Below are 21,290 nucleotides of genomic sequence, written 5' to 3'. Positions count from 1 at the left end.
AGCTGCCTTAATAGTAATGTTGACAGTATGAAGAATGTCGGAGGGGCGGTAGGCGTAAGTTATGTTGCCGCTACCTATAAGGCGTTTAGTCAACACGTTGGTCGTGATAAATTATATTTCGCACCACATTTTAGTTTCAAAACGCCTCATTATGGTACGTACTGAAAATAGGTTGAAATTCCTTTGCGTGTAGAGATAGTAGAGTAAAAATACTTACATTTTGATATTCTGTCCTGTCAGCCACAGACAATAGTAGCATACATTTTTGGACCAACTGAAGGACACCTTACCCTGTGAACGCTTGCAAATAAAAATGTTTCAGATGCACGTTTCCGAGCCTTCCTTAATTGGCTGACGCTAAGCACCGATTAAAGAGGGTACCAGGAAACCATCAGGGAGTAACGGGAAATGTGAAAGCGGACGAGCTGGCGAGGATAGGGGCAGAGACGAGATATACATATAGGTCTGGAACAGGCTCTGCCTATGTCAGCGGATGTCACGAAGGGAGTCATAGAACAGGTAAAATAGATGGAAGCACAGAGAGAATGGGAAGAAGAGACTGGATGCAGACAGTCGAAGATGATGATTAAAGTAATATAACTAGGTGAGAGCAGTCTGTGTTCTATCAGCTGGTCTACATAAAAGCAAATCCACTATCAAATGTGACAAAATAAAAACAATTCGGTTGAGAAATGACGGAGTTCTGCGGTAACAAATATAAAAAAAACAACATAAAAAATCGCTTTAAAATAATTGAATGTACCTAAATAGATCTTTTTTTATATGAAACTATGTATATTTGTGTTAGTTTTGTTTTAAAACTCATTCAAATTAATAAGAATGCAGTGATGATTTACGTATGTGTAGATTGACGAATAATTCTAGTTGATAAACTACAAACAGGTTTTTTAGACGTTGTATTCTGCATAACACATGGATGCATAGCCAATATTTAAACCACGAAATTTGCCTTTGGTACAAAAGAAATGACGCCACAGGCCCATTAATTATGAAGAATAATTCTATAAACAAATCATAACACATTTTGAAAATCCGGTCCATAAAACCCTTTTGATCGCTAATTATAACAAATAAGCATCCGTTTTACTAAAATAACTCCTGCAAACCACTATCACGTTTTAAAGGTACCGATAAACGACTTTTAACACAAGTTTATGCCTTTCTTAATGGTTGGCGACGTCTACGACGTATTAAAAAGTTAATTTTAATCCACCAGTGAATCCTGATCTATGATCCTACTAGTTTTACTTTAACACCGAGTTCTTGTAAATCATCAGTGACCATTTTACTAAAGGACCCTTGTTCGCTGCATTTTATTTTGGAGTCGAGGTCAGACGTGGCTGGTGGGTTATTAGTCTCGTCACCCTTTTTCTGCTCATTAACGACTACTGAATGATTGATGCCGTGATGGGCTTCGTTAAGAAATTTGGGCGTTTGGTTTTAGAACATTTACCTAACATAAAGTGCCTCAACAGCGTGTGTAAAGAAGGTAAACCGAGACAACAACGTAATGTCAAATTTTGTACCTCGACAATTTCCAACAACAACAACAGTTCGATTGTTCTTCATAAAGAGATCTTTTTATGTTAGGCTTGTGTAAACCATATAAAAATGACACTTATTTGGAGCTTAAACTAAGACATATTACATTTAAATTAAATTGTTATTTTGTGCTTTATTTATTGGAATAACAATTAGTTTCTTTATAAATTCTTAGATACTTCAATTATTGAACTTCACTCATTAGACTATAGAAGATATGAGAAAATTAAGTATATATCTAAGATACTGTTACTGAAAATGTATAATAAATGCCACCAAACACATTTTCATGTACTAGTTATCAGATCTCATGTAGAGCCAAGCTTCTAACTCTACACGCCCTAACTCTACAAGCCCTAACTTCACAAATTATACACCTTAGTCAAAATATGTGTCTTGGCTGTTTCATTACTACAAGAATATTGTATAACATAAAAATAATGATCAGTGAATAAAATTTTCACCCTGGCTCCCGTATGACGTAACGAAACGGCCAAGCCACATAATTATGTTGACTATGACTTTTTAATTTTGCTACGATATTTTAGGAGCCTGAACACAAAGGAGGCTTGCGGACCAATATTCAAGGTATAAATGTCAACAAGCCAAATCCTACGAAGGAGCTTAATTTTACGGAAGGTTAGAAGGGAAAACAATAAAAAGAGTGATTACAAAATATTATCATATAAATTGAAAAGATTTAGCCGACAGGAAAACACGTAAAGCTGACTAAGCTTGAAATGTTTTTGACTTGCCTTCTCTATTATTCGAAAAATTGTCTGTAATAAGATGTAATTAACTAATATAATGATAATATCAATCTACGATTCATACTGTTTTAATAGTACATTGTGATACAAGTGTGCTAAGTTGGTCATTACACACGAGGCGATATTGTGTGCGCGAGCTGTAAGCGAGCGCGCAATAAGAAAGCCGAGGTGTGCACACATAATGACCAATGCACGCGCGTTTCATACGACGTTTTTCAACACACTTGCGAGGAAAAAATAGAAACTTTCATATAAATCAAATTTTTATTGTTAATACAGTTAGTATGCAGTCTTGCATCTGTCATACTGCCTTCCGCCCCTCGCCCCGGCCGTGAGCTGGCCGGCCGGGCCGCGGCAGGCGGTCGGGGGGCGCCGATGCCCGCCAGTCCGACCAATTAAAGAAGGCTCCGTTTCCATGCATATTATTAGCAATCAGTACCTTCTTAACTCAGTCCGATAATATAATTCATTTTCCGAATCGCGCCGAAAGTAATTTCTGTCAATCTGTAAACCATCAACACAAACATGAATTTATGAGATCAGAACATACTTAATTTTGTGCACCACTTTGTGCCAATTAGACATTCCAAGGCCTGTCAAAGCATATAGGTAAGGGTCAATGAAAAACAATATGTTTGCATCTCCATTCCTTTCTGTGTCCGCGGAGCAGCAAACAGCACCACATTATGATTTGTGGCCTCGTTGTGACATCTGATTTCAGTCATGCGTCAGATTGTCAGGACAGTCATAATTTATTATTATTTACCTTTGAGAGTTGTGTCATCCGGCGAGGGGTTAGTTATTTTTAGAAGTTAGGGGGGTTTTATATGAATGTATAAAGTGCGTTGGTTCATCTATAACAACTATTATTGTGTAGTTACCGTACCTGATTGTAAACTACACAGCCAAACTATTTTTAGGGTCGTGCAATTTATGAGTAATAAAAAAAACGATGATGACGACGAGGCGTTTTTTGATCAAATAATTTGCTTCTGACAGACCTTTAAATTTAACTAGAGTTAGACCAAGCTAAGTTGGCAGTCAAACTTCTACGAAATTATGACATTTAAAATAATGATGACTTTTACAGTGTGCTATTAAATCGCCAACAAAATAGCTTAGTCTAACTCTAGACATGTTTTGCCTTGCAACATGCTGATATTAGTAAGTACCCAGTTTGAAATGTATGGAAAATAAATCAATTATTGTTTTGTTTTAGTCACAAAATATTTCAACCATATTAAATTGCTACAGATCTTGTTTGATGTTCAAGGAAAAAAACCTAAATGAAAACGGATGTAATACTATGTAATTTATCTAACAAAATAAAACTGCACGTTGTAAACTCGCCTTATTCTCACCTTAAATGCGTTGAAACTAAACCCGAGCGAGAGGCGTCACGCCATAATTCTGTGTTCTTAACCTTTTTAACGCTATGTTTTTAGGGTTCCGTAGTCAACTGGTGGTTCCTAGTATTCTTATAGTTTCGTCATGTCCGTCTGTCTGTCTGTCTGTCTGTCTATATGTCTGTCTGTCCGAGGCTTTGCTCCGTGGTTGTTAGTGCTAGAAAGCTGTAATTTGGCATGGATGTATAAATACTAAATAAAATTTAGTATTCAAATATATGGACATATAACGTATATTATTATATTTACAAATCGGATGTAAATTTGTGTACCTATTTAATTAGAGTAGACGCAATAAGTTGACAGATTAGTTTTATTTAAGTACATGCTCTTGTAAATTTACTTGGAGGGATCCTGTATAGTCATGTCACAACATACTCATTTCAATCAAAACTTTTACTTCATACGGATTGACTTTAAATTGAGGACTAGAGTCTGACAACTGGCAATAAGTATGTAAAACGGCTACTTCGTACTTTGGTATTTAAGAGGACGAAGTATAGCTGTTATTGTAGAAAAATTCTTAGTTTATATGGTACATAGAGATAGTGAGTAGGAACAATCAGAGGAAGGTTCCAATGCATCATGATATAAGGATCATTTTCATATTACGCAGCAAACACTATCAATTTCAATTTCAATTATTTATTCATAAAATTTTATATTTTATACGTCAGTAGTGTATCAGTTGTTGACTTTATAGGTCTGCTTTTAGCTGAAGCGATTAGTACCTAAGCTAGCTACGAACTGGTTGATGCATGATGTCTTGGCTGCAAGATGCTTATTTGTAAGTAGGTATGATGTAAAAATGTAATATATAAATTTATAAAATAGTTTTAGTCACAAAACTAAACTTCTTTCTACTAGAAAATAACCACGCAACGCCTTTATCCATCTCACGACATAAGTATAAATTTATAGTATTGTTATTACCGTTACATTCTAATTGGGATGATATTTTATAATATCTATTTTGTTCTAATGATTACGTTCTCAAAATAAATGTCCATTTTATTGCGAATATCTGGTAAAATAAGATTATTAGATACCTAATATCCTAAACTCATCTATCTAATCCTAACTCAAATTCTTTCCCCAAGTTAATGAAGAAAATTATCTCAAAACAAATCCAAAACCACATTGTACCTGCAAATAGCTATTTCGCGTTCGAGTCCCTGGGGAGGCACAGTGTTCTCTTTGTTGTCTTTATGGCTTACACTAATTAGTTAACAACTCAGGAAAACGAACTACTTGATTTATTATGGCTTGTTGAAGACATTGATAGATTTTGTGGTTTTTGAGTTAGTCGTTTTAGTTTACTATGTTGCGCAAAATAAATTAATGGATAGGTATACTCGTATTATTATTATTATTTTATGTGATATTCAGCAAACGAGCAGACGAGCCGCCTGATGGGAAGCAGTCATCGTCGCTCATGGACGTAAGCAACATCACAGGAGCCACTTAAGCATTGCCGACCCTTGAGAGCCCTAAATACCCGCTTCTTGAAGAATCCCATGTCGTAGCACAAAGGAAATACCTCAGGAGGCAACTCATTCCACATTCTGCACGTTCTGGGAAGAAACGAGCGGGATGCCCGCTTATTCATGGTGTGCCATGTGTCTAAGAAGTGAGGATGAGCTTTGCTCCTTTGGCGGGAGGTGCGGTGATAGAAACGAGACGATGGCACCAGATCAAAAAGTATTATAATGTATAAAAGCTCTACTAAGTATTTTGTAGGGTATTTAATTTTAATAAAATGCAAGTTCAATAATAATCTTCCTAACGTACCTATATAGTATTAGCGCAACATTATTTAATTTGTTCTAGCAGGTAGTTTGTTCTTATGATGAAGATGTTAGTAAGAATGATCTATTTCGGGATTCGATAGCTAAGAAACCAAAAGTAAGAAAATAAAATAATTGGCATATTTATTAAAAAAAACTTAATTCAATCAGTCTATAGACTGGCACTGGCAGGAGCTGGCATGCAACTTGTATAGTTTCCATCAAATATATCGAAGCGGCCGATGTGTTGACAAATATATATCTAAACAAAACCTCTATTATCCGGGCGTCAAAGACTCAAAAGTGCATGTTCAGATATTTTTGCGCACCTTATCTGCTCTGATATATTTCCTGGCGGCTGTACAGCTCTTATAAATCAATGTTGACTGAATTAATGTCATCATTGCTTGACTGTATTATTGGAGTAGTACCAACATACACGCGGAAATAACCAACGACATAACTGAACTGAAAACAGTCCCTGCGCCAGTATAGTAACCCAGCTGTCTGGTCGCCCTATCCAGTTCTATAAGCGCGTCCATGATTTCTTCATTATTGGGGATAATGTCTTCTGGGGGTAGTAGGAACCCATACAGGCCGACGTCTCTTAATTCGAAGAGGTACACGATCGGCACGCCCACGACTCCCTTTACCCAGTCAAAGCTTGACCCAGTTACAGCATCTGAAATACGTTTCAAATATTTCCATTAGAGAAAGTTTCAAAAGAATAAATACTTACACTCTGATTAATAGTTTAACCCTTATGATCGAATGTTTTAAAATTTCGAAAACGAATATTTCTAAACTCGAGTTAAAAGCGAATCTGGTTGCGAATCGTATTAGTCTTATTACTAAATAATTAGCCGCAAAATTGGACGTTGACAAAATTCTTCGCAGTAATCTACAAATTATAAATAAATTTTTAGTTACATATTTTAATTAAAACAACTTACATAAAATTTCTAGGGATGTTCCGACAGTGTAGGGCGTTCCATGCCTGGCCTCCAACTTATCTGCAGCGCGGATAGCGACTTCAAACTGAAACATAATATGTAGTAAATATGTTGATTTTTTTGTGCAACAATAGAAATTTCCATAGTTGGAGAACTAAAATAAATAACGTAACGTAACGTATTTCGTAATACTCCGTATTCCGGTGTTGCAGGCGTCCATAGGCTACTGTAACTGCTTACCATCAGGCGGACCGTATGCTTGATTGCCACCGACGTGGTATAAAAAAAAATATTCCGTAAAAAATTTAATATAACGCTGACCAGCCCCCGAGAGGTGCATTAATATATCCCTATTAATGCGTGTGACCCAATTTATGAATTGTCTATATTCTCGTTAGGGATTCATTACATCTAGAGAGGTAATGTGTTTTCCCGGTTTCCCGGTTGCGTCCTCACTTCCTTGTCTTAAACTTCAAAGACCAGCTCTCTTGTGAACCTAATAAGAGTTATTAGTGACAATCGACCTTTATTATAATTAGATATAAACTGGCCAAGTGCGAGTCGGACTCGCGCATGAAGGGTTTCATACCATTACGCAAAAAACGGCAAAATATTTATTTTATTCTGTTTTTAGTATTTGTTGTTATAGCGGTTCATGAGATACAGCCTGGTGACAGACGGACAGACAGACAGACAGCGGAGTCTTAGTAATAGGGTCCCAATTTTACCCTTTGGTTACGGAACCCAAATAAACCATAAACACCAAAAGAAAAAAACCGTTTCAGGTCAAGTTTAGTTTTCTTGATTTTAATGTCAAGGTCGAGTCACGTTTTGAGCCTACCCGCAAGTCACATACATACACTGAAATCGCAAGCTATGATATTCAACTAAAGTTGTATAGAAAATGTTGTTTTAATTACCATGTCACCGTAGTTAGGTGCCTGCAGTACGTCGATGCCGCTCACGTGGCTGTAGGGTATAAGGATCATTTGCGCGTATGAGTGGAAGTCCAGGTAGTAGATGATCTCGCTAGTGGTCTGCAGTGTGAGGACGTAGTTGGAGATGGCTTGGGTCTCACGCTCGGAGGCCGCGGAGGGGCCGGCGTAGGTCTCATCACATGGGTTAGATGAGGCCCCAATGACTGCAACATGATATAATGCATATTGCATTCAGTAAAGTAGCGTAAAAAAACCATGTCTTCTTCGTTCCCGTTTGGTGTAATTATTTATATTAAAACGAAAACGATGAATTTTCTTTGCTTGTCTCCTTGACAAAATGGAAAAACATTTACTCACCCATCCATTGGAAGTTAAAGTTCCTATTCAAGTCAATACCGTTGCCTGCATCGGCATTGGTTCCACACATGACGTGGTTGGCGGTATTTCGATTTTTCCTCCACATTCGATTCTGTAAATAATTTTTACTTAACTTTGTGTTAGGCTTGCCTATTATTTAATGGCAATTATTTAAGTCGTTAATTGTTTTTATTGACTCGTAGGTATAAATTCTCTGTTTTGATTTTCCAGTTGGTATAGATATGATTAAGTTATTTAAAGTTAAAGCAAATATGTGTCTACTAGACACTATTTATTTATAATATCAAAGAAAACGAATCTTGGTTCCATTAAGGAGACGAAAGTTTGACCGCAGGCTGCATTTTTTAGGGAACCTCACAGCGGCAACGCGGCATATCAAAGTTTTACTCAATATTTTATTACTTACATTTGTAAAAGTATAAGCATAACCATCAGGGTTAGCAACCGGAATAATATGCCACACAAATGTCTCCGCCATGCTCCTAACTGCAGGGTCATCACTTGTCAGAAATTCTTTGATGATCCATGTAGCGGTGGCGGGTGAAATCCATTCTCTGGCATGAATGCCTGCTTCAATCATCGCCGTCAAAGGTCTTTCGCCTCTCTGACCAGGCTTGAAGTCAATGACGATGGCTCTAATCTGACGGCCTTCGAAAGTGGTCCCAATATTGACAGTAGTAACCACATTAGGGTAAAGAGTTTCTAGCTCATCCAACCAGTTGTAGATGTTGTCCAAGCCATAGTATCTGTCCCAAGACATGCCCCCCAGTGTACTGCTGCGGGAATTAGCATTGGGGATGGCGGTCTTCAATTGAGCGTCTATTAACCTAAAAAGACGGATGATTTTGAGGTTACGCATGTTGTTTCCTTTATTAGATAATTTAGCAATATGACCTAGAAACTCAATCTAAACTTAAGGCAGTCGTTTGCTACATTATCTTCTCCAGTTTTCTATACAGGGTTGGGCAGATTAAGTGTCCTAGTTTAAAATAGTCATAAAATTAAAACAAAACTTCAAATTTCAATATTAGACTTGTTTTTATTTTAAGCATACTCTATATTTACGAAATTAATTCATTAGCTCAAATCGCTCTCCTTTAACCTGTACAACTTTACGCATTCTACCATACCATAGTCCCATATTTTGACCAACCGATGCTTGAATGAATTTAAATACATTCCCTGTGTATTCCCAATCCTGCTAAGCATGTATCCCCATATAGATAAGTCCAACGGATTCAAGTCTGGTGAAGCTGCAAGCCATTCTTGCCACGGTATAAAATCTGTCAAGTTCGACACCAGTCTTGTGTTAGTTTAGCTTTGTGAGACGGGGCACTGTCTTGTTGAAAGTCATAATCGTCATCCCCATACAACTTTCGGATATTTTCTAGCATATGACCCTGCAACACGTTCTATATATAATAGTTTTGGTTAATTTTTACTCCCCGATCCATGAACAGCAGTGGTAGTTTGCCCCTAGGTGATATGGCACCCCACATACCATGACGGCCGACGCACTTTGAAACCGCTGTACGGCTAATTTGTCTACTGGAATATCCCCCAATAAAGCACCGTAAACACGGTAATTTTTTTGATTTTGTCTATCTTGCAATTGCAACATCTTTTCGTCGGAAAAAATAATTTCATCGCCCTCATGCCAAGCTAGCATTTTTTCACTCTAAATTTTTTCTCTACATTTTTTTGGCCATCTGTTCATGCATTATTTTTTTGTTTTTTGTAGGCCTTCAATCCAAGATCATGTCGTAATATACGACTCATTGATCGTCGGGATATTTTCATATCGTTAGCGAGTTTACTTGCACCTTGGGCTTGTTTTCGTCGAATACGCCCACGAATGCTTTTAATTATATTTTTGACACGAACAGATGGTTTTGGACCAGGTTTGGGCCTGATTTTTTAAGATCCTGTTTTTTTAAATCGCTTAATGGTCCGAGATGAACCTCTTAGATATCTTAAATATCTCACACGGTCGGAATTTTTGTTTGTATACATTTACAACGAGCTGGCATTTCTCGTCCATGTTCGAAACAATATATATCAAGCTCACGTCTAGAAATCATTAAGACGCATACATTTTCGATTAATAAGAAATAATATATGTAGTTTAAAAAAATCCGCTATATTTAAGTAAAATTAATGGCATAACAAAATTAGGACACTTAATCTGCCCAACCCTGTACACATTCGCTTTAGGGCACTCCACGGGTTAAATCCCGTTTCAGTATTAAATTTTGGGACATTTAATTTCTCGCCATTCTGTATTATGATTAAACACAAATGTCACCAAAAGTTAACTACTGATGTTATTATTTATCATATTTTGTCTTTTCATATTTAAAATTCATTTTTTTTGCTTAGGTGGTATCTCTAAATTATACAATCCTAGCTTAGTTTCAAATATGAATAATGATGTACTTACTCTTGCACATTAGCAATGCTAACCTTCGCGTCAAGATTTACACTTTTGACGTAACTCGAAAACTCCTCATCTTCAACAGGAGCCACCATAATTCTCACTACGCTGCCAACTTCAAATATCTCCGTCCAGAATTCATAACCGTCTTTTTTCAGATCATTAAGAATTTGCACTTCAGCTTCTGACTTCGGCACAATATTGTAAACTTTGTAGTTTTCATAGCTCACCATGGCATTTGCTATGACTAAAAGCCCTAAAAGGGCTATTACTTTGAAAACCATTTTAACTCCTTCCGAATACGTGTGATATGTTTTAATCACGCATAAATAAAAAGCATTTAGGTCGTGCTTCTTAATGTCGTTATCTGGTTTTATCGTTCATTTTATCATATTAGTAATCTATGGATTAAATACTATTGAATGTTGATATGATAGAAGGTATTTTATAATCGTTGCACCTACGTTAACATTCTGATATCTCACCGTTCTTTTCACTAGCGTCCCCTCCCCTCCTCCTGACGCAACCCCCCCCCCCCCCCGCCCTTTTAGCATGAAATATGTCCCGGTTGACGGTTTTTTTTTAATTTTTGAGAAAAGTATTAGAGCTAGGAAAAAACAGTCAAGGTAAGAAATAATCCATAATAAATTAAAAAAAAAGGTTATATGCAAAATTTTGGTAAGACTCGCCATATTCATGTATAAGTTTGAAATTAACTTATCAGATGACCAAAAGGAACTAGTATTATTACTAACAATCTATGGGCAGTCTGGCCTGAAATAAAGAATTTTATTATTTTATTATTTATTATTATACGCTAAAGATTTCAACATTCATTTTCAACGTCCTTATAGTAATGAAAATTGTCTTTATTAAATAACTTTTCCATCTAAGCAGTTAATTGTGGAATTAGTTTGCAAATAATCCAAATTGTCCCGAGAAATAGCTTGAGTGTCTACAAAAGAATCAAGTTTCGACATGATAACATTATGACACACAAGTAATTTTATTAATTCAAATGATAAGTCGAAAGATACCTAACAACTAAATAATTGATAGACATTTTAATGATATCATGATAAGCAAATTGCCACGATATCGTTAGACGTAAGCAAATTGCTATGGATTTAATCTCGTTATCACATAATATTGTCTTCGGTTACCGCGATAGTTACTCATGAAATAAAACTATGAAATCGGATTATATCGCGTATACTGAATTTATCACACATCCCGACGTTTCGACTGAACCATAATCCTCCAGTGTCAGTTTGACGTGCTATTTTTGAGACAGCCTGTATAATGTATTTTATAGGAAATTTTATCCGGCGGCCACCGTTTACGAGTTATTTACGAAAAACTATAAAAAGGGACCTTTAAAGCCAACGGGTAGGGGGGACCCGTTAGCTTTACCCCCACCCTACGGTATTTTTAGTATATGGCGTTTAATACACCATTCCTTACAACTATGTCAAAATACGCTTACACAATTATTTCCCCCATTTTTCCTTCGTTTGGTGGCCTACTAACAAAGTTCTAGGTAGTTTATAAAATATATAGTTTTATTTTACTTTAACAGTTTGTAAGGTGTCAATCTTATTCATTTCGCTTAATTTAAACATATGTCATTGAGTACTTACAGATAAGGCAATTAAAATGCTCGAGTTAACATTTTTGACTTTTAAATTTATAGGCGGAAGGCTAGCCCCGGAAAAAAATATACCATTGTTAGAGCAACGAAACGCCTCTCTAGAGACAGTACCTACATATAACAGAGTTGGTTTTGTTTGTCGTGTCGGTACTATCTTTATTAGTAGAACTGGGTGTCTGGCAGCTGTTCATCAGTAGAGGTCAGAGTGTCAGGTTAGCAAAGGGATATTCAAATCAATCTAAAAAACCTGCAACTACAATGAAGAATTATTATTATTAATTCTCTTTATTAATCTTTTTTCTTAAGTTAGGATTTTTATAATATGTATATAAAAGTAAAATATAAAACACTTACAAAACAATACAAAATATATATAAACACATTATAAAAAACCTAACCTAGGGTGCCGCCAGCAGCGAGGCAGGGCCCAAGCTGCCGGTGGTCAGGGCTGCAGAGAGAGGAACCGCCGGACTATCCGCGCCGTGTCCAAGATCACCGCCTTCTGCATCTGACCCTTGATCCAACCACCTAGCGAGAGTCTCTCAAGGTGTTGGTCGAGACTCTTCGCTATGAGACCGTTCGCCGAAACGACCATTATTATTAATTATTATTATGTAATTACAATTATTTAAGGTGCGGGTGGTACTTGTTTAAAAAATCACAAATAATGTATACTAGGTAAATGAAAAGTACTTCATACTTTAGCCTTTGCAAAGCTTAGTAAGGCAGCTGGTATTTTTTTGAGATTTTCAGAACTGCAAAGTATTAGAATGTACCAAAATGCACCAAATATTCTATCTCTATTAATTTACTTAGTGCACCTATGAGTCTTTTTAGTGTTTATAAATTAAATAAAAATTAAATAAACGTTACAAGGTCAATTAAATAAAAATAATATATTTTTTATGAATAAATGTTAAATGATGTTTATTATAAAAGTAAAAAGTTAAAAATTGAGCATTTTCATAAACAATAATTACTTTGTCAAAACAGATCCATATTTAGGGATCCGCAATCAACAATTATCCAGGTTTCCCCACGTTCGTCTGTCTGTTCCTCTGCGGCTTAGCTTAGTGACTATTAATGCAGGAAAGCTGTAATTTGCCATAATATATAATACAGTTAATATCATACTTATATATATATAATACAGTAAATACCATACGTGATAGTGGCAAAATATTTTTTTTAGGCACAGTCGCCTTAAAAAATATATGTTTACATTTGCGTTATCACAAAGGAGTAACCTGGAAAAGTGCAACATAAAATTATTTTGTGCTATCACTGCTTAGCGGCCATAAATGTAGGTTACTATTTCAAAAAAGTCCTTTCAATAGATCTTCGACTCTTCTTCTTTCTTTGTATTTTTCGTCGACTGGTCTGGCCTAGTGGGTACTGACCATGCCTGTGAAGCCGATGGTCCTGTGTTGATGAATCCCGGTAAGGGCATTTAATTGTGTGATGAGCAGAGATATTTGTGTCAGGGTTGTTTTCTATTTATTTAAGTACTTATATATTATATTATATATATATCGTTGTCCGAGTACCCACAATACAAGCCTTCTTGAGCTTACCGTGGGACTTAGTCAATTTGTGTAAAATATCCTATAATATTTATTTATTTAATAGATGACAGTGATGACTACACCAAATGCTACCAAAAGCACCGACGTCACAACGGTCCCCGCAGAAGATTCCCGGGTGTAAATATTTAGATCTCTTGTCGCTCTGTCCATCTCGACTAAAGCATCCATAATTTCTAGATTGTTCTGGATTATTTCTTCTGCCGGTAACAGGAAACCATATTCGCCCACATCTCGAAGTTCTATTAGGTAAGATACTGGAACACCGTTGCTCTTAACCCAGTCGAAGCTCGTGCCGCTCATCAAGTCTAAGGAGAAAATTAGCAGTTATATATACAACTAAAGGGTTCTAAATCAAATAGATTTTACGGCAGTAGTTTGGTAACGCGAAACGGTAAACTATATTATGTTATTTAAATGCTCCGTATACAGGAGAAACTAAAGGATCAACAAATTGTTCATACTATTTTTATGTATGAGTTTGAGTATGATTATACTGAAGTGGTAATATTACAATAATATATTTGCACTTTATAAGTACAAAAACTTTTGGAAAACTATGCATCACATAATTATTATTATTACTTATATGTTAGTTAAATTAAGAAACCTATAGTTTTTGTTATTGTAATGAATAAACTCATACTCCTGGAGATATACTAAGTATATGTATTTATTATGTAAATGCAAATATGTAAAGTCAAGATAGTCAATAGCAATAGAGTATACTCGTAGTTTATATTGAAGTTTTAAGCAAACACTACTGCAATTCAAAATACCAAGTTTGCTTAGCTGAAATTTGAAGCGTACGGAACCAAGTATGAACTTTCAGAGAACCGATTTGAACTTTCTATACCTAAAACAACAGTTTATTACAGAATTTGATTATGTTATTTATGTTTCAAAAGATAACTTACACATAACGTCCGCTGAAAGACCAACTCTGTATGTAGTGCCGTTCCTGCTTGCTAGTGCGTCAGCCGCTCTCACGGCAATTTCAAACTATTAAAATAAAACAAAACATTAACCCCTTAATTCATAAAACTTTACAAGTTTTAAATAGTTAATTTATGTTTTATCACTTTTATCCTTTTCTTATAAATACATACCTAAATCAAAATTACAGTGAAGACAAACTAGTAATAGCTAATCGAAGCTTGTAGCGCATTTATGAATAACGCCATCGCCATTAGTAAATATATATTATAGTGTTTATAAGCTTTTATGTTTGTATTTCTTTAGCACAACCTGAAGCCCAGACAGGTTGGCAATTTTGAAGTATAAGGCGTCGTCATATTTTTATTTTTTGAAAAAGTGATATTTTGCCTTAGGTTAACTTCTTAAGTAAATATTTCGGATAAAAATATATCAACATAAAAGATTAAAGCGATAAAACCTGATAATCTACTATAGACTCAAATTTAAAACTAATAATGGTATCAAAACAAGGAACAGTATATGAAAAGTTTAAAAAAGTATACGCTAAAAATGTAATTATGCATAATATAAAACTTTCTCTAAGCTTATAAGCAACTAACCATTTTAGCAAAATCTGGAATCTGCAACACCCAGTTCGAATTCAGATGACTGTATGGTACGACGATCAACTGACTGTAAGAATGGAATGCAATGTAGTAAATGATCTCTCCTTGCTGCCATAGATTCAGCACATACTGTTGAATGGCTTGAGTCTCAGGCTCTGATGCTGGTGATGGCCCCGGGAAAAGGTTCGAACAGGGATCCTCTGATGTTCCCGCCGCTGAAATTAGAGTTACAATATTAAAGTTGGAGATACTTAATTTCCCGTACAATAACAACTGTACTAACAAAGTAGAAGTTACTTAGGACTATATGATACTTATTATGATTTATAGAAAGGATGGAATATTAGCAAAAAAACTTGATAATCCAATGCATCTGCGAACGTTCTCGATCGACTGATATAAATTCCAGTCTCTAAATTCTGTATATAAAATATCAAAAACGAAAGTTCATTCTTGGTTGGTTCCGAACTTGCGTCATTCAAATACCATAATGCTATGTTGTGCGAGTTGTTGCAATAAGGAGTCTTCCTTAAATAGATTAAGTCTGCTTAAGTTTACACGGGTTTCATTACTTTCATTACCTATGTAACTTTACTTTTGAGTGGCATTAACGTGAGACAGTTCATTCGGTTCTTGTCTGTTTGTCTGATTTAACTTCGTCTTTGAATTACTTATATAACAATTCAAGTCTTGGAGACCCTTTACATCTCTAAGGATAAATTGATGATCGTTTTTTCATTATATATATTTTGTCTCTGACATCTAGATACTTTTACATCTCTAAACAATTATTGTACTTGTGTGTTGTTTGTATAATTTTTTTTGTGTAATTCGACATTTAGAGACTGGATACATTTCTAACAAAGTATCTAATATTTCATTGATTCCAATTATTTGTAATTGTTTTTTGTATTTTTTGCAGCAGTAAGTTTATTGCTTGTAAAAAATTTACATGTAAAAGTGCCCTTGTGGCCTATTTGCTGAATAAATGTTTGATGTTTGATCAAACTTACTGTTCCATTCAAAATCGAAATTTCTATTGAGATCGACGCCATTGCTCATATCATCTTCAACACCAGACGCCTCACAGGACGTGAAATTAGCCTTGCTGCGGTTCTTTCTCCACATTCTTCGCTGAAAATATAATTCATAATTCGTTTATTGTCTGAATAACATGGGTATATACAATGATGGAACATAATGATATGGAATCACCATGGTCTTGCCATTAGGCGTACGAACAGTTAAATTTATAACTACTTACTACTACTTAAAACATAAGTCATGCAAATTACAATATAAGTTAACAAAAGCGGTCTCATATTTAACATTACGCGATAATGTTAAAATTTGTCACAGAGGTACTCTTGAATGGAGTAGTAGGCTTTTTTGATAAAAAGTCATGCAAAATTTTCTTAAAATGTTGTAAATTATTACAGTCTAAGATTGATTTTGGGAGTTTATTATATAATTTGGGTGCCATTCCATATATACTTTTGGAAAGTAAGGCCGTTTTGAATGGTTTCGCGTATATTTCTCCTTGATGTCTAATGCTATTAAGTTTTGTATATTGACCTATGTTAAGTTTTACGTGTATACAAAGAGGATATAAGATAGAGCGGTACTGTCATAGTAAATTTTGTAACCACTGTAAATTCACTGCCATCTATCGACATACTTTAAAACTAAAAATTAAGATTTATAAAAATACGTTAAAATGTGTTTAAATATGGATAAATGATTTTTTATTTTTATATGATTTTGACCCATGTTCTTTCACTGATATGCGTTAAAATTATAAATAACAAACGAAACCGTCAACGCCCTCTATACGAGAGTAGGCCAAAGCTAGTGGCGCCATCTGATCGAGAATCAAATTTTCGTGATTTTCGAGGCACGTTTTTTTCTTAGACTATATTCATCTATTACGGAGTTATATCTATCTTTGGTGTATAGCTACTTCATAGATGAAAAGGCAAGGCAAAGTTAATATTTGATGTTTTGTGTACAGGGGTTTACATCGCTCTAATGATTTCTCATAACATGCTGCTCTAAGACATTTCTTTTGTGCTTTAAAAGATCTTTCTCTATCTGTGGAGTTTCCCCAGAATATAACTCCATACCGTAAAGTGGACGTTACATATGCGTGATACGCTGTAAGCACAGTAGCCTGATTAGCTACTTTCCTAAGGTTATATAAAGCGTAGGAATATTGGTCTAGTTTACTACATACTATATCGATTTGATTCTTCCATGTCAATTTATTGTATAAATGTAATCCTAAAAAGCGCGTCATTTCAGTTTCGTCAATCTGTGTATTCTTATAATTAATATTTAAAACAATTGTTTTATTTAATAACAAACCTTGGGTCACGAATAATACATATACGGGTGAGCTCACTTAATCGAATTAGTGTTCCGCAATAAAATAATGTTACCATACTACTTACGTCAGTGAAAGTATAAGAATATCCATCAGGGTTGACAACAGGGAAGATATGCCATTCGAAACTGGTAGCCAACGCTACAACTTCAGGATCATCGCTTGCCAAAAACTCTTTAATTATCCATGTAACAGTTGCTGGTGAAATCCACTCTCTAGCATGAAGCCCACCCTCAAACATACCAATTTTCTTCTCCGTTCTCTCTGGGTAGTAGTCAATGATGATTCCTTTGATCTCTCTGCCTTCTACGCTTTGACCTGGCATGACTACCGTTTTTACAATGTTTGGGAAAGCCTCTGCTAACTCATCAAGCCAGGAATATATGGAATCTAATGTGTGGTATCTGTCCCATGTGAATGAGAATAATATATCGGCATTACGTTGATACGTTCTTCTGTTACGATGACTAGCAGATGTAAACGCGTAATAGGTTAAAAAGCCATTGCTGCCGGTGGTTCCTTTACCAATGCTGCTGCTACCGGTAGACCCTGGTCTACCACTGATACTACTACCACCACTGGGTCTACCGCCGCTGCTTCCTTTACGCCTTGAGACAGGACTTACCTGGTCATCGATGGCTCTGTAATTGTCAACATATAGAATTACTAAAAATACCTTTACAAATAATGCCTATCACCCCATGCTGTTAAAAAATTGCCTAGTAACGTCATTATCTTATTTTTATTTCAAGAGTAAAAATAGTACAAAAATCGGTTTATTATACAAGATTTTTTTTTCAGATGTATGTTTCCTGTCTTTACTTTTGTTCTCTGTTATTCTGCATTATTTTCTTTTATTAGGGTGTCAAATAAAAAAAACATTGTCATTATCTTAAATTGAGCATAAAATGTATGATGCTTATAATTTATTATATTTAAGCACAATAAACCACCGAGAAAATTGCACAGTTACATAATATGATAACAGGAACTGATTAGGAAGACATACGTATGTATGTTGTACACTAACATACATACCTTTGCACATCATCAATCACTAACGTCGCTTCAATATTATCTCTTTGTAGAATTTCAATAAGCTCTGCTTCATGTGCTGGCGACACTGTTATCTTTACATTTTGGTTTACATCAACACTCTCATCCCAAAACTCGGATACACCACTTATTTTCACTCTGAGCAGAGTTTCCACTTCATCAGTTGTTTTGGGAACAATTTTGTAAACTTTATAGCCTTCATAGCTTTTTGGTTCAGCACAAGCTATTGCGACAATAAGTAAAACAAAGAACAGTAATTTAAACTCCATGTTTGCAATGGAGAGTGAACGGCATTGCGTAATGAATGCGTATATCAGGCTAACTCTGTGAGTTATTTTATTTTATCAAATCCAAGATAAATAATCATATCTAATCATCAGATTTAAGATATTTCTGATTGTAACCGTAGTGTAAATCTACTAATTAAACTATTCAACTAGGGAACAAATCAAATTATTTTACACTACTATATATAAATTATAAACTGAAATAGATATCATACACCAAAGGAAAAGTGACCAAGTCCACCGGTGGCCGAGGCGGGAATCGAACCCGCGTCTTCAGCTTACGCGGCTTAGTAGTTCAGTTTATAATCAAAATATTGCTGGAATATTATTAGCAATACCTAGTAATTCGATATTTTATTTATCAATAATATAATAACTGACTCCTTTAATTATAAACCTATTTTTTTATAAATAAAGTATTACATAATACATAAGTAATTTTAGTTTGTTATTCAAGGTCGACGTAAAACTATTGACTACTATTTGATCTAAATTATTTATTGTGAAGTTTGTGGTTACTTGAAAATATCCACCGGGTCGATTTTTATTTTGTTGTCGTTTTTTTTTCGTTAGATCTGGATAAAGTTTTTGTGGTTTGAAATAGCTCCTCATTCTGGGAGGAGCAAATAAGAAATCACAACTTTTAACAATGTAAAAAAAATGTGTTTTCTGTTGAGTTACGTAAATTCCATTCGTTCTCGTAACTCAGTTAATTTTTTTTTGTTGACAGAACTACGGTAAAATTGGGCTTATATGGTACAGAATAGGGAACTCTATCTATCCATTAAATTTTATCGAAATCTAACAAAACAAAACCGGCCAAGTGCGAGTCGGACTCGCGCACGAAGGGTTCCGTACCATTACGGAAATAAACAGCAAAAAAATCACGTTTGTTGTATGGGAGCCCCATTTAAATATTTATATTATTCTGTTTTTAGTATTTGTTGTTATAACGGCAACAGAAATACATCATCTGTGAAAATTTCAACTGTCTAGCTACCACAGTTCATGAGATACAGCCTGGTGATAGACAGACAGACGGACAGACGTCAGACGGACAGACGGACAGACGGACAGACCGACGGACAGACGGACAGCGGAGTCTTAGTAATATAATAGGTTCCCGTTTTTACCCTTTGGGTACGGAACCCTAAAACTTACAACCAAATAAAAGCGGGACGCAATGCATCAGAATTTGATGGATATAATATAGATCTTTACATTATGCCTGTTTAAGCTAATTGGCGCCCTCAGTAAACTTCTACAATTAATTGCTGAACTGTAACTCGGGAAAAAATAATCGCGATAAACACACAAATACCCTTACCGGTATTCGAACTCAAGACCTCCAGTTTTGACTGCAGCTGCAGCTTTTCTGCATAAAGGTCGGACGACGAAAAAATCCGTTTTTTTTCAATAAAATTAAACTGGGTCAACAGAAAGCAATTCCTTAAAAAATATTATTGTAAAAGTAATTGTAAGTAGGTACCTATGTAAACTAAAAAAAAAAGAAAATCAACATGCTAAAGATATTGCTTAATAGATAAAAAATCTAGGTACATTCATAAGTTAACACACATATATGTAGCATAGGTTGTATATCTTCAAATTTGGTAAAGGAAGAACAGTCGAAAATCTTAAAATCGAAGTTTTCATATGGATGACGATAGATTCCCACTTAAGCGATATTCTCACGTCCCTATCGGTCCGACGACGTATCGGCCGTACGCTGATTCATGCCGCGCGCGACGCCGGTGCCGGCGATAAATATAATTGTGCTCTGACCCACCCAGGCAGCCGACAAGTGCATAAAGGGCTTTGCACAATATTGTGCCAGCTTTGTATTGTTGGTTAGATCAATATTGTTCTATATTTTTAAAACAGAAGCGAATCTGTTACCTAAACGAAGAGGCATAGCTTAAACTACGCCAAATTGTGTAAAAATATTTTCTATACATTATTTATAGAGGAAACCAGAGAGGAAAACGGGGATTTCGCTTGTATGGAAAGACGTTTTCCACTTTTGGATGTTGGACTTACAATTTAATTGTAACTACGTATTAGGTACAGGGTACCTATAGTGTTCTTGGAATTATCTACCTTTATATAATAATAACTGAATTTAAAAAAACCAGTCTAACCTCATCCTTATAAGAACACAGTTGTACGAGAAACAGTCCAGGAAGAAGGCTACATCAACCGTACGCGTCCTCGGATATCGCAACATTATGCACAAATCTTTACTCGGCTAATTTATCTCTTAATTCAAAGCAACAAGGTCCTTAATAGATGAATTGATAAAATTGCAGCACTCGGGCCTTGTTCGACAGCGTATACATATTCCGTGCTGCCATGTAATGGGTTCTTTTAAATTATTACCACTGTGACAAACAGGTGAGTTATTGGATGTATTAAGTATGTACTTCTATTTATATATTTAAGATACATACTGATAATTTTAGCGATATACGACTGGTAGTTTTGCCATAAATTGAGATACTAGTTAGTCGTAGTTTTATGGTAAATTGTATAAGGCTATCAAACGAAAGTTGGTCAG

General features: G+C 35.3%; 1 protein-coding gene across 1 annotated transcript; it reads right to left on the bottom strand.

Moving 5' to 3' along the window:
• Positions 1-5,934: 5,934 nt before the first annotated feature.
• LOC134748516 (uncharacterized) lies at positions 5,935-18,748 on the bottom strand. Its single transcript, XM_063683309.1, has 12 exons — positions 18,429-18,748; positions 17,458-18,031; positions 16,021-16,141; positions 15,002-15,222; positions 14,381-14,465; positions 13,505-13,771; positions 10,236-10,596; positions 8,202-8,622; positions 7,775-7,886; positions 7,400-7,620; positions 6,480-6,564; positions 5,935-6,208 (listed from the first exon to the last, which is right to left on the bottom strand). The coding sequence occupies exons 1-12, from the start codon at positions 18,713-18,715 to the stop codon at positions 5,943-5,945; spliced, it is 3,021 nt and encodes a 1,006-aa protein (XP_063539379.1). The 5' UTR covers positions 18,716-18,748; the 3' UTR covers positions 5,935-5,942.
• Positions 18,749-21,290: the final 2,542 nt, after the last annotated feature.

This window comes from Cydia strobilella, chromosome 16, assembly GCF_947568885.1.
Source record: "Cydia strobilella chromosome 16, ilCydStro3.1, whole genome shotgun sequence".
NCBI classification, from domain to species: Eukaryota; Metazoa; Arthropoda; class Insecta; order Lepidoptera; family Tortricidae; genus Cydia; species Cydia strobilella.
This window is presented reverse-complemented; position numbering and strand designations above follow the sequence as displayed.

What these genes read in the sequence shown, in the direction of transcription:
- LOC134748516 (XM_063683309.1), bottom strand. Translation starts at nt 18,715, where the DNA reads ATGGAGTTTAAATTACTGTTCTTTGTTTTACTTATTGTCGCAATAGCT. An exon ending in GTGATTGATGATGTGCAAAG is followed by an intron (nt 18,032 to 18,428) that starts GTATGTATGTTA and finishes TGACAATTACAG; the next exon opens with AGCCATCGATGACCAGGTAA. An exon ending in ATGCTTATACTTTTACAAAT is followed by an intron (nt 7,887 to 8,201) that starts GTAAGTAATAAA and finishes AATTATTTACAG; the next exon opens with AATCGAATGTGGAGGAAAAA.